The sequence below is a fragment of the Chiloscyllium plagiosum genome, chromosome 7 (genome assembly GCF_004010195.1).
Source record: "Chiloscyllium plagiosum isolate BGI_BamShark_2017 chromosome 7, ASM401019v2, whole genome shotgun sequence".
In the NCBI taxonomy this organism is placed as follows: domain Eukaryota; kingdom Metazoa; phylum Chordata; class Chondrichthyes; order Orectolobiformes; family Hemiscylliidae; genus Chiloscyllium; species Chiloscyllium plagiosum.
Genome location: NC_057716.1, coordinates 21,652,982 through 21,666,007, shown reverse-complemented (window position 1 = coordinate 21,666,007; position 13,026 = coordinate 21,652,982). Strand labels below are relative to the sequence as shown.

General features: G+C 38.0%; 1 protein-coding gene across 5 annotated transcripts in view; it reads right to left on the bottom strand.

The window, feature by feature from the left end:
- The window catches only part of LOC122551398 (double-stranded RNA-specific editase 1-like), a 322,482-nt gene that overhangs the window by 279,110 nt on the left and 30,346 nt on the right, over positions 1-13,026 (bottom strand). Inside the window, exon 1 of one of the 5 annotated variants that reach the window (XM_043693224.1) lies at positions 12,459-12,480. The exons of the other annotated variants lie outside the window; for them this stretch is intronic. Coding sequence (XP_043549159.1) covers positions 12,459-12,465 — 7 coding nt within the window. The 5' untranslated portion in view covers positions 12,466-12,480. Of the gene's footprint in view, positions 1-12,458; positions 12,481-13,026 lie in introns of those variants that run through there. 5 annotated transcript variants of the gene reach the window in all.

The following is a 13,026-nucleotide window of genomic DNA, read 5'->3' as shown; positions in this document are numbered from 1 at the left end:
ATGAAAAGCAGTGGACCCAGCACTGATCCTTACTGCACACCGCTTGTCACAAGCCTCCAGTCCGAAGGATAAACCTCCAACAACACCCTTCTTTTCCTACCTTCAAGCCAATTTTCTATTCAACTGGTTAGCTCCCCTGGATCCCTTCTTATCTAACCTCACTAACCAGTGTACCATGCGGAACCTTGTCAAAAGTTTTGCTGAAGTCCATACGGACCAGGTCTATCGCTCTGCCTTCATCAGTCTTCTATGTCACCACTTCAAAAAACTTCCAGCTGACTACAACCTACAACCCACCAATTTCCCCTTCTGATCTTTCAGGACAAATCATTCAGTCTTCAGATTGTCATAAGATCCATCTCTTCAACAACACACCATCCTGCCTCCCAAACCCTGCCTGATATTCTGCAGAAGGCTCTCAGAAACTCTCAGCCTTTTTCCCTCTGCTCACCAACCAACTGGAGTTCTTGGTCTTCCCATGAGACCACTCTCTCTTTCCAAACATTCAGAGATTAAACACCTGTCCACAGTTAACTCAGCTGCTTCTGCTTTCATTTCAGCTGTAACTTACAGGAAAACTGAATTGCAAGAAATTTTATTACACTTTTCTTGTCACAAAGGTCATTAAGCCTGCAACCAAGTTTGAGGCATTTTGTGGAAAGCAGCATTTTTATTGATCAACTTGGTTGAAAACTAAGCAATCTAAAATCTTCACTCTTGTCCATATATTCCAATTTAGTACAAGAACAACAGATGCATTACTGGCAAGTTACTGGATTATCCTTTGAGTTTGGAAAATAACTACATTATATTCAAAGGGATAAACTTCACCCACTCTCTCTGGATGAAACAGGCCCCAAAGTTGCATTGTGCCCCTCCTTAAACACAAAGCTCAGGTCCAAAAAGCACAATTTATTCACTAGCTCATTGATAAAATGTAATTATATTATTTTGTCTCAGGTTGACACAAGACTAATGGGACAGCAATGGCCCATATAGACTTTGCTACATTTTCTCAAAATGGACATCATGCTGGATCATTCCCAAACTTCAACTCCCCTAGAACAATAATCAATATTGCAATCTGCCTTGGTATTGTTAAAAAATAATTCCATCAAATTCATGTTGCTCATGAACTTGAGGTAGATCAACAATATTTAAGGAGGGTTTTTTCACTGGTGAATATGTTGGAAAAGGGAAACATTTATGTCATGTCTTATCCTTATCTCTGGGCTCAGTCAGTTAGCAAACTTTGCACCAGTTGTGGCTCACTTGATAACACTCGCCTCCAGGTCAAAGTTCAAGATTCAAATTCTCACTCCATGATTTGAACACAAAAACCAAGCTGACATTCCAATCCAGAGCTGACGAAGTGTCTGCAGTATCAAAAGTGTCACCTTTCAAAAGAAATATTAAAGGGAAGGTCCATCTGCCTGCTCGACTGAATTTAAATGGCTTTATTTCTTTTGCAGTTATGGATCCAGGATTAATTCCCTTGTTGCCCTTTGAAACAGTACCGTGGGATTCATCACATTCCTGCTGAACAGCTTATGCCCGAAACATCGACTCTCCTGCTCATCGGATGCTGCCTGACCAGCTGTGCTTTTCTAGCACCCCACCTTTTGACTCTGATCTCCAGCATCTGCAGTCCTCATTCTCTACCAGTTGATTCATCTGCAGCTAACCAGGGCCTTGATATTCAACTGTCTTTCTCTGGAAACTTCTACAGGTTTCTAAGAAGTACATAGTGACTGATTCACCTCCAAAACGCCTCTCATTTATTAATTTAAAAGTCATAGCTCTTAAAAGATGCAAGAAACTTAAACAATTTAAACTCTTAGAAAACTGATTATTTTCCCTCCAACTGCAAATTAAATAATTTCAATGCACAAGGATCCAAGATCAGTAAATACAGGTTTTGTTCTGAACTAGGTATTTATCATTTGTAAGATGTACAGTCAATCATAAGGTTCAATTGGCATTGCAATTTTACTTTTAATAAAGTGGCGTCAATTCAAACTTTTGACCTCACTTTGAGCTGGAATAAAGATGCAATAAAAAGCCAATACAGAATCTAGAAGTTGAGGCAGGAAGTAAAACAGTAAAGAATCTTGTCTTGCATGCAAAATTGTTATACCCAAAAATGCTGCAATAGTGTCAAAGCCATTTGATACCTAATTCCTGTGGCAAAGGTGTTTCAATTGCTACTGACGTGTGAATGTAAACGGATGTTATTCTTCATACGTCATACATTGTCAATTACATTTCTGGAAAGTAACATGGATTGAAAATTATTATTAATAACATATGCTAAAAAGTTAAGGAAGCAAATAAGAAATTTTCGTTCACAAATCAATTGAAGACTTGCTTTAAAAATGACTATCAGCAGACTACATCCCATGTAGTAGGAATTAAATCAAAGCTTATATGCTAAGCACTTCTTTCAAATGTATCTGGATTATGCATAACAAGAACAAAAAATAGCGATTTTGGAGAACAAAAGTTGTAAAACAGGAAAATCAAATACTCTAATGTTAAAAATGCAAGAAATAAAGAACAAGCACTTCAGCACATCAAAAGAAAAGCAGATAAATATTTTGCTTAGAGAACATTTACCACAACTGACCAATTTAGAGACGACAAGACACCAGATTAAACAGGAGGGCAGTGACGAAGTAATCAGGAATCAGAGAATCAAAGACTGGCTACTACATGGTGAAGGACATTTGGCCCATCTGTGCATCATTTTTAACTTGGTCTTTTAGCCAACTATTGCTGATAGCTGGGATTAGTGAACTTGAATACAACTCAATCAAAACACTGAAATGTTTATTAAAATAAAGACAGAAATCTTAGCAAATTGCCAGCCTGTATTTATGATGAGACAGATCATATGGTGAAAAATGGCCTTATTGTTAAAAGAACGATCATACGGTGCCGAACAATGTTCAGAATTGACTATCATAGATCAGTTACAATCCCGATGTTCAAATGCATTTCGTATTTACCTTTGGAAACTGTACAGGTGCATGATACCTGGTCTTCAGAGAAAGTAGGAAAACTCACTTTGGTATAGATCTCTATTTGAGTAGGGGCAAAAATAAATGCAGCAAAAGAACATTATTGTTTGCTTCTTTCTTTCCTTACAATTTGGGAGTGCCGGTGTTGGACTCGAGGGTAGTGATTTCTAACTTCTTTCCTTCCATAATTATACTAAGGCAAGTAACCAATACTTGCATCAAGACGGTTCTGATAAGAAGTCTTATTCTTAGCACTGTTGCTTGTACAGACACACTATTTTTGGATCTTATTGAAAGACAATTAGATTTGGATCAAGTAGTAGTTTCAAGAGCCTAAACCGTTCCCAAATGCCAACATGCATTCTGAAAACTTCGATCAGTGGATGGAAGAGAAAATATTTATCTCTGTACAACATAAATATTTACATCAATTATTAATAATATTTATTGCAATGTAAATTACTGTATTTGTTTTATAAATAACCTGACCACTGAAAGCAGTCTTGTCTCATTCATTTCCCCTGTAGGTTGAATTCATAAGATTGTGATATCTTGAATGTAAGATAACAAGGCAGTTTCAAAAACATACCCTCAGCAGTATGTCCACACCTGTAAATCTGTTCATACAGTACAACTTATTTGCCTCTTTCTCATAACAGTCATTTGACAGCTTTTTGCAGTGGGGGAATTCATGGAAGATTAAGGTTCAGAAAAGCCCTGCAAGCAACTTGGTACAAAGAAGTGAGACTCAAGAAAATATACAAGCAGCATTTGCTTGGTGCAGCTCAAGAGAGTCAAAAGAAATCCAGAAGGCAGCGAGCTTAGCAAAGCGAGCTGTCAGCAAGACAGCAAGAATTGTATCCATGAGTAGACAATCAGTGTGACCTCAGGGATTCAGTGAAAATAGTCTCAAGTGAAGTGAATGAAGTAATGGGAAATGAGCAGTCATTGAGGCAAAGTTAGAGCCGCTGAAGTGAAAGTTCAGAGACTCGGTCTTCATTTGGTACGTCTTCAGTAGATGTAGTGCAACTAGATTTCAAAAAGACTCCTGGGATTTCCAGCTCTTTAGAGATAGCAGCAGCACTTTAGTTATAGGAGGCCATATTTTCTGGCTTTCTTTCAGTAACTAAAATTGACTGACCAGTTAGTTGCCGTTCACTAACAGCTGTTGTGAAGAACAGTCACTGGACCCGAAACTCTGCTTTCTGTCCACAGATGCTGCCAGATCTGCTGAGTTTTTCCAGCAATTTCTGCTTCTGCTGCTATTCACAAGGCATTCAACAAGGTGTTGCACAACAAGCTGCTGCATAAGATAAAGATCTAAGACATTATGAGCAATTTATCAGCATGGATAGAGGATTGGTTAACTAACAGGAAGCAAAGAGTGAAGATAAATGAGAGCTATTCTGGTTGGCAATCAGTGACTAGTGGTGTGCCTCAGGAATCACAGTTGGGACTGCAATTATTCACAAATTACATTGATGACTTGGAGTCGGAGACCAGGTGTAGTGTGTCAAAGTTTGCAGATAGTATTAAGAAGAGTGGAGGAGGAAAGTGTGCAGCAGACTGTGAAACTTTGCAAAGGGACAGAGACAGTTTAAGTGAGTGGGGCAAAGGTCTGGCAGATGGAGTACAACATCAATAAATGTGAAGTCATCCATTTTGGTCGGAATAACAGTAAAAAGGATGATGGTAAATAATTGCAGCATGCTGCTGTGCTGAGGGACTTGGGTGTCCTTGTGCCTGAATCACAGAATGTTGGTCTGCAGGTGAAACAGGTAATTAAGGTGGCAAATGGAATATTGTCTTTAATTGATAAAGAGATTGAGTTAAAAGCAGGGAGTCTATGTTGCAGCTGTACATGATGCTCGTGAAACCACATCTGGCGTATCCATACAGATTTGGTCACCTTACTTGAAAAAGGATGCAATGACACTAGATGGGATCCAGAGGTGGTTCTGGACTTGAGAGGGTTGGCTTATGAAGAGAGACAGAGTGACTGGGATTATATTCACTGGAATTCAGAAGAATGAGGGGTGAATCTTATCGAAACATATAAAATTATCAAAGGAGTAGATAAGATTGGATGTTTCCACTGGGAGAGAACAACAGGACATAGCCTCAAAATTAGGGGGTGCCATGATCTGGATGAATGGCAGAGCAGGCTCAAAGGGCCAGATGGCCTATCTCCTGCTCTTTGTATTGATGTGCTTATGTGGTAATATAATTGATATCTGGGTGGGTTTCTTCAAAATTGAGATTGCTCTTAAATAACATTGCTATTTTATGTGAGGTGTCCAAACACAGTTTGTCTGTTAATCCATATCTACCTCATTTAATTCTGCATGCTAGTAAGTTTAACATATGTGTTTATTGCTTTGCTTTTCTAACCTTGTACATTAAAACGTTTGTTTGCAAACTGCGGAATCTTGTCATTTTATTCTTTTTTATCATAGAATAAAAATGTGATAAAAATGCTAAGATCGCACACTTTTGTCAGAAAAGGAGTTCCTGCTCTCCATCCAGATCGTAACAAACTGAAGGGAACCATTTATAATCGTAACAAGATAAACACACACACATATAATGTGCATTTCCTTCCATTACATCTAAATGCTCCCAAGTGCTTCACAGGAAATTAAGCCCTTAAAAGCAGAGTTACCATACTAAGGAGAGAAACACGGCAACCAATTTGCACATTGTCAGCTCCCACAAACAGCTGACAGGTAGCAGGTTTTAGTTTTACACTTCACCTGAAAGACAGCATTCCAGCAGTGCAGCACTGTAGTAATTTGAATTGCACGCTTATTTTGCAATGAGAATTTATTACTGGCAATACATGGTAGGGGGTCAGCTGAAACCTTAATTACATGTATTATGCATTGTTTTATGTGGTTTAGAGATACTCATTTGAAAATTTTAGGAAATCTGACATTATTTTCAAACTTTAATGATAGTCTGCTTTCATGACTCATAGCTTTTCTAACTAAATGTCTACTATAAAAACATTTGAGCTTGTTCCTCCACCCGAGGAATACAAGTCAATGTATTAAAGCATGAACATTTTTTCAGTTCAGCATTACAGCACGACGCAAGCTCATCAATGCAGACAGTCTCAATTTTGATGGATCCTTTTCTTCCTGAATCTGTAGTCTTTAGTAGAATAAACAATTTTCTTCCTCATTTAAAGTATCAGGTTTATGAGATTGGACGTGGCAAATCTTTATAGACATTTGCACCCACATGGGTATAAGCAGTGAGGAAAACAAAATTATGCAGCACATGAAAAGTAACATTTAGAGCAACAGCAAGACAAAAATTAAGGACAATTTCTGACTCAAAAGTAGACTGCACAAGTGCCCACTCAATTGCTATAATTAACTCCTTTACATAATCTGGAATGCATCAGAAATACATCACAAAAGCCAAAAACATTGCTCCATTTATGTAGAGTACAACCCAATACTGTAGTTCTTAAATAAAGCAGCAAAAAATACAGTTAAAAATATTTCTACTTTGCACATTTACAACACTCAGTTCCTAATGAAATATTAGAACTAATTAATAATCTAGCTGACTTTTGCCACCTTAGGCAAAGGAAAATGAACAGGTCACTTATCCATAAAATCTACTCCTCAATGAAGCTAATTATATCAAAGTGATAACTTAGTCTACTTCAGTCTCTTTCGCACAGTAAAACAGAAGAGACATGAGAGAATACATACTAACATACATAAACACAAAATGGACAAACTGATCTCCAATAAGAAAACTGTTCCAACCTACACTGTACCACAAACCACAAGAGGGTAGTTGGGATTTTCCAGCATTGTTAATCCTATTTCAAAGTTTGCACTAATAATTTTTTTTTCGATGGAAGTTACCTGAAGTGTCCCAGACAGAAAAAGAAAACTGTAGAACCAACTCAATTACAGCACAGAAACAGAGCCCTCGGTCCAACTTGTCCATACCGACCAGACATCCCAATCCATGTATACAGAAATATTCTGATGTTTGCAACCCCAAGGTATCATATTGTTTAAATACTGTGAATTAACAAGCTGCTTCACTATCAGAGGAGTTGAAAATGAATCTGACACGATCAATAAATGATCAATCCCATAACTATCTTAGGGAGGGATAGTCATCAATGAAGCTGCTGAAGACTATTAGGCTACCGACAATGCTGCAGTCCATATTCAACATAATGCCCTGATGTCTATGCATAACAATAATGCTAACTCCACAATTCATGAAGCTGTTAATTGGATTTACAATTGCCACTACATTACTTTGTAAAGGAAATAAATTTGAATTCGTTGAGATATTGAAAGCAGTCAATTCTGTTTACCTCAGAAAGATGATCAAAGAGAGACAAACACATTTTAGGCCAAACTATGAATCCATGAGAAAAACATGAACAGACAAAACATCGCTCTCATCGAAACAATAATCCAACAATAAACATGTTATTTTGTTAAAATGCACAGTTAGGCACTAAAGCCAGTTGATTGACAGGAGAGAACAATAGGTGCTAGTCAAGTGTGGTTAGCTATTGCAGAGAGACCTAACGCGCACACAGACACATACAAAAATGATTAACAGCAGGCAGTTTATATTATGATGTATGTTTACCAGCTCTTAAAACGAGAAAGATTAAAAAAATCAGGAATGGAAGACATAACTTGGATTTTAAACAATCCTAAAGTTTAAGCTTCACAACAATGTAAATAAAGGAAGAGTGATCAAAATGGGGACTGAAATTACGGTTCATCATGTTCCATTAAATATATGAATTCTGTAACTTCAAATTAAACATCAGTTTTTCCTCATGCAGCTAATTTCCTCAGATCAAGAATGAAAACAAGCACAGCCTGACTGAGGGACATGCAAACTTTAGGCACTGTAAATCAGTGGTTAGCACTGCTGCCTCACAGGGCCAGGGACCTGGGTTTGATTATACTGTCTCGTGTCGAGTTTGCACATTCTCCCCGTGTCTGCAGAGGATTCTTCCCACAGTCCAGAGATCTGCAGGCTAGGTGAATTAACCATGGGAAATATGGGTTACAAGAGTAGGGTGGGGGTGGGGGGTGGGTCTGGATGGGATGATTTTTGGAGGGTCAGTGTGGATTTGACAGGCCAAATAGCTGCTTCGATGCTGTAGGCATGTAATGATTCCAGATGAGAATAAGCCAATGCTGAACCTTGACATTTCAGTCAATCATCAAAAGGGTAACACACAAAGTGTGACTTTATTTTGACAAATCATCTACTGTGCCTTTTTAAAATCTTGCAAAGAACACCACATCAATGGTAAAATTGTTCATAGTTCTAGATAACTTGAGATAGTAGGATTGGTCGAAAATTGCTCTCGATTTTCCTAATTCATAAATTTCAGAATGCTTTCAAGTACTACGTAATGTTTCCCCCCGCCCCGAGATATAATTTTTGCATAAACATTGCAATTTTTCAGTAAAACTGCGCCAAATCTAACTTTCACTAATATCAATACAAAACTGTTCCACAGGTCAGTTCTAAATTCTATAAAATGAAAACAACTTGCAGTTACTGTTTCCATACATTAAATAAAAGAGACCATGTAAATTAACAAACAGTTCTGGATATCTGAATTTCCACGTTTTTAGATATGCTAATACCATGAAAGCACAGAGGACTGCAAAGATATTGAGGTCAGCTCACATCTATATTATGCTCTGCAGTACACTGGCTCAAAGGACTTGTGGGTCAGGATGACGAGTACTTCAAAGACAGAATTATAAGTTGTAGCACATACAGACTGCCCAAGATATCTATCGTTATTCTTCCTCTTTTTTCCCTCATATTATTCATATCTCATCAGCCTTCAAACATCATCGAACAAATCATCTTTTAACTAACTCTTCTCTGTTGTCCAGTTTGAGGAGGCTGCCTTCACTTGATTTGATTCTAGTCTTATTTGTTCCAGCCAGACCTTTATGTGCCTCAACCATCATCAAGGATCCATTTTTAAGTTTTCTCCTCAGCGACACAGATATCCAAGTTAACATCACTCAAAGCCCTGGTATTTCATTCCACATGTATATTGACCGAGTCGAACAAATCAACCTATTTGCCTAATATCCCTTCTTCAAATTACTGTAATTTACTTTGAAGACGAAAGCCACCATACACAATACACTTATTGACTTTAACCCCTGCCATGGACTGACGCCAGCTAAAGCAGGCTGGTCACAACATAGATATCCATAAGCTTAACCTTTGGCATCACACATGCTCCTTCACAAACATCAACCACTGTCCCCTAAACAACACTGCCCGCTTCCAGTCCTTATGTGCCACTACAACCCTCAACCACATCTCTGCAACGACCAGCCTTCATGACGTTAAATTTACCTAACCTTACCCTCTCATAACTCTTTTTAGAAATTTCACCTTGCACTCTGATGAGCCACATGACCTGATATAGCTGTTTATGTACAGAGTCGTCTTTACACTTCTTAAGTCTTTTCTTCGGGATGGGGCTCAAAGAGGAAAGAAAGTAAAATAGAAAAAGGTTGGACCCAACATTGATCCTTTGAGTGCAAAATACATTGCATCACAGCAGACTGAAAAGAATCCCAATTAATTGACAATTTCTATACTTCAACCAATTCCCTATCCATACTGGCAATCATTCATCCAATCTTCATTATGATCAAATATTCTACTATTTCCCATATAAATCACCACTAAATTTGTCTGACATGATTTACTGCCAGGAAACTGCAGGCTATCCTACGCTATACCACTTTTTAAAAATGAGATGAGTAATATTAACTGAAATTACATATTTGGAAGCTAATCCAATACTGATCTTGAGTTATCCAATGTACCTTGCTTTTGAACAGGGATGTTATCATGGTTTCACAATTGAGTGTCTGAAATTTTAAGTCTTATCTGTCCTGTCCATCACTAGAAAGTAGTTTAACAGTAGGACTACTTTTGAACTATTTGCTATTCTACAAATGTGCCCACATCTGTTTCTGTTCGACCAAGGTTACTAAAAAATAACTTAATGGTACAAAATAATAAGTAAACTTGGTTATTTCTTACCAAGTGAATAGAGAAAAGAAGTTGCTGATAAAAATTAACTGAATCCAGTTGTATACATTTTCAGCACAGTATAAAACATGAACGTGCCACAAACTTAGGCGAATTTAAAAAAAAAGAAAAGAATAAAGGCAAGACAGACTTCTGGATTGTTGTTAGCTCAAGGACTTCTGCTATACCAGATCAATGAAAATTTATTCAAAAAATGTCCCTTTCCTATAATTAATATTTATTGAATTGCCATCACCAATAAAAACATATTTGTCATCTTAGAATCTGACACTAAGTACCATTAAGTCACATTTGACACATATGTTAGAAATTAGCTATATGCTAAATACAGCTTATACAAACGTTCTACAATGATGACAATTGCACCTAGTCTGAAAAGAGGCCCATGGACAGAGAACCTAAGATATAACAAGTCAAGACCTTCAAATAAGCTCCACAGTTCAATAAACTCATAGGCAATTGAATTATAACTTCAATTTCACTTAAATGCCTCCTCCAACTCTGCAATTTCCTTGGAGATCAAAGATTTTTCACATTTCTCATCTATTTTTACACACCTAGTGATCGAGCTTCCATTGTTCTGTGGAGAATTCCAAAGATTTTCAAACCTCAGAAAGAATTCCTCCTCATTTGTCCAAAACAGGAGACTTTAATTTTGAGTTTGTGAAAAGATTTGTAGCTCGGGTGCTCGTTGTTGTGGTTCTGTTCGCCGAGTTGGGAATTTGTGTCGCAGACGTTTCGTCCCCTATCTCGGTGACATCCTCTGTGCTTGGGAGCCTTCTGTGAAGCGCTTCTGTGATCTTTCCTCCGGCATTTGTAGTGGTTTGAATCTGCCGCTTCTGGTTGTCAGTTCCAGCTGTCCGCTGCAGTGGCCGGTATATTGGGTCCAGGTCGATGTGCTTATTGATTGAGTCTGTGGATGAGTGCCATGCCTCGATCAAGAAGCACATCGACCTGGACCCAATATACTGGCCACTGCAGCGGACAGCTGGAACTGACAACCGGAAGCAGCAGATTCAAACCACTACAAATGCCGGAGGAAAGATCACAGAAGCGCTTCACAGAAGGCTCCCAAGCACTGAGGATGTCACCGAGACAGGGGACAAAATGTCTGCAACACAAATTCCCAGCTCGGCGAACAGAACCACAACACCTTAATTTTGAAACTGCACTGCCAAGATCTGAAAATCCCCCCCAAGGAAAAACAGGCTCTCCAAATGCACCTCCATTCAGAAATAACAACACTTTAGTAAAATCAAGTTTCATCTTTCTAAACTCCAATGAGTTGACCCAACCGACACAATCTTTCCCCCAAGACAATCACTCAACCTTGCAAACAATCTAATGAATTACCTCTGAACTGCTTCCAATGCAAATGTACTCCTCCTCCCTCTTTCAAAATTGCAGGCAGAAATTTAGGTGCCATCTCAACAATGCCCAATACATCTGTGGAATATCTACTTCTGCACTACTTCCACCTTCCATTAATTGCAGACATTCCATTAGTCTTTCTCCATTTACTGGTGATAACTGCGTGCTGAATCCAACAAAGGGAAGGCTCAGGGTGAAAGTAACTGCTAGATACTTGAAAAATCCAACAATAGCAAAAGCTGCATTCGGGGTCGCATGGTGCAGCGGTAGTGTCCCTACCTTTGGGTCAGAAAATGAGGTTTCAAATCCCACCTGCTCCAAATGTGCCATAACACGTTTGAATAGTTTAGTTAAAAGTAGATATAAATCTGTGCTAAACTTTTCATACAATCTTCTTAATTAAGATGCCTGCTGAAATATATAAGTCAAAGTTATTTCAATAAACAACACCATGGACAAACATTTTGTCATGAAATTAGCAAACGGAACTATTCACAGTTCATTCACAGTTCCTGTAAACAGCCTTAAACTTAATTAGAATAATTAAGAATATTAGAATAGATACAAATAATAAAAGGTTGGAGAGTTAGTTTGATACCAATTATAGAATATTACTGGGAGGTCGGAAATGGTCAGGAAGAACAGAATAATCTAAGAGAAAAACAGAAATTGCTGAAAAAACTCAGCAAGTCAGGTAGCATCTGTGCAGAGAAAGTAGAGTTAACATTTCTGGTCCATTGACCCTTCTTCAGTACTGACAGCTCTGCTGCTCGACCTGCTGAGTTTCCCAGCAATTTCTATTTTTGTTTCAGATTTCCAGCACCACAGTTCTTTGTTTTTTTTTAACAATAATGTGAGATATGGAAAGTATGATCTATAAATAATTGATCAAAGCCAAAAAATGTACAATAGGGGCTTAAGACAGGATTATCAACCTAATTGCTTGACAAAGGACACTGGATTTACCTTGCATATCCAGCAAAACAAATAATTTCTTCATCCAGAGAGTGGAAGCATGTGGATTTCTCTGTCACAGAAAGCAGCTGAGCCAAAACATTCAATCTTGTCAACAGAAGTTCGATAATGCTCTTAGCACTAAAGAGAGCAAAGGTTATGGGGAGAAAATGGGAAGAGGGGACTCAGCTGGAAAACAAGCATGACCATAATAATTGCCAGGGCAGGATACTCTTGCTCTTATTTTGTATGATGGAGCAAAAAACCTTTGAATAATCCATCCAGGAATTTACCCCTGAAATGAAGTCGAAAAACAAAAAATGCTGGAAATATTCAGTATACCTGGCAGCATCTGTGGAGGGAGAAATAAATTTAATATATTAGCAGAAGAGTGGATGAGATGATTGAATGGTTAATTATTTTGGTAACAACAGGTTGCACAAATATTTGTATTACAGAAATCAAGAACTTACCATTTCTAATTGCTTACTGTCAGAAAGTAGGACTCTCAAACTGACATTTCCTGACCAGTATAAAATTTTAATACACTTAAGCTAATATGCCATTGATTTTCTCTCTC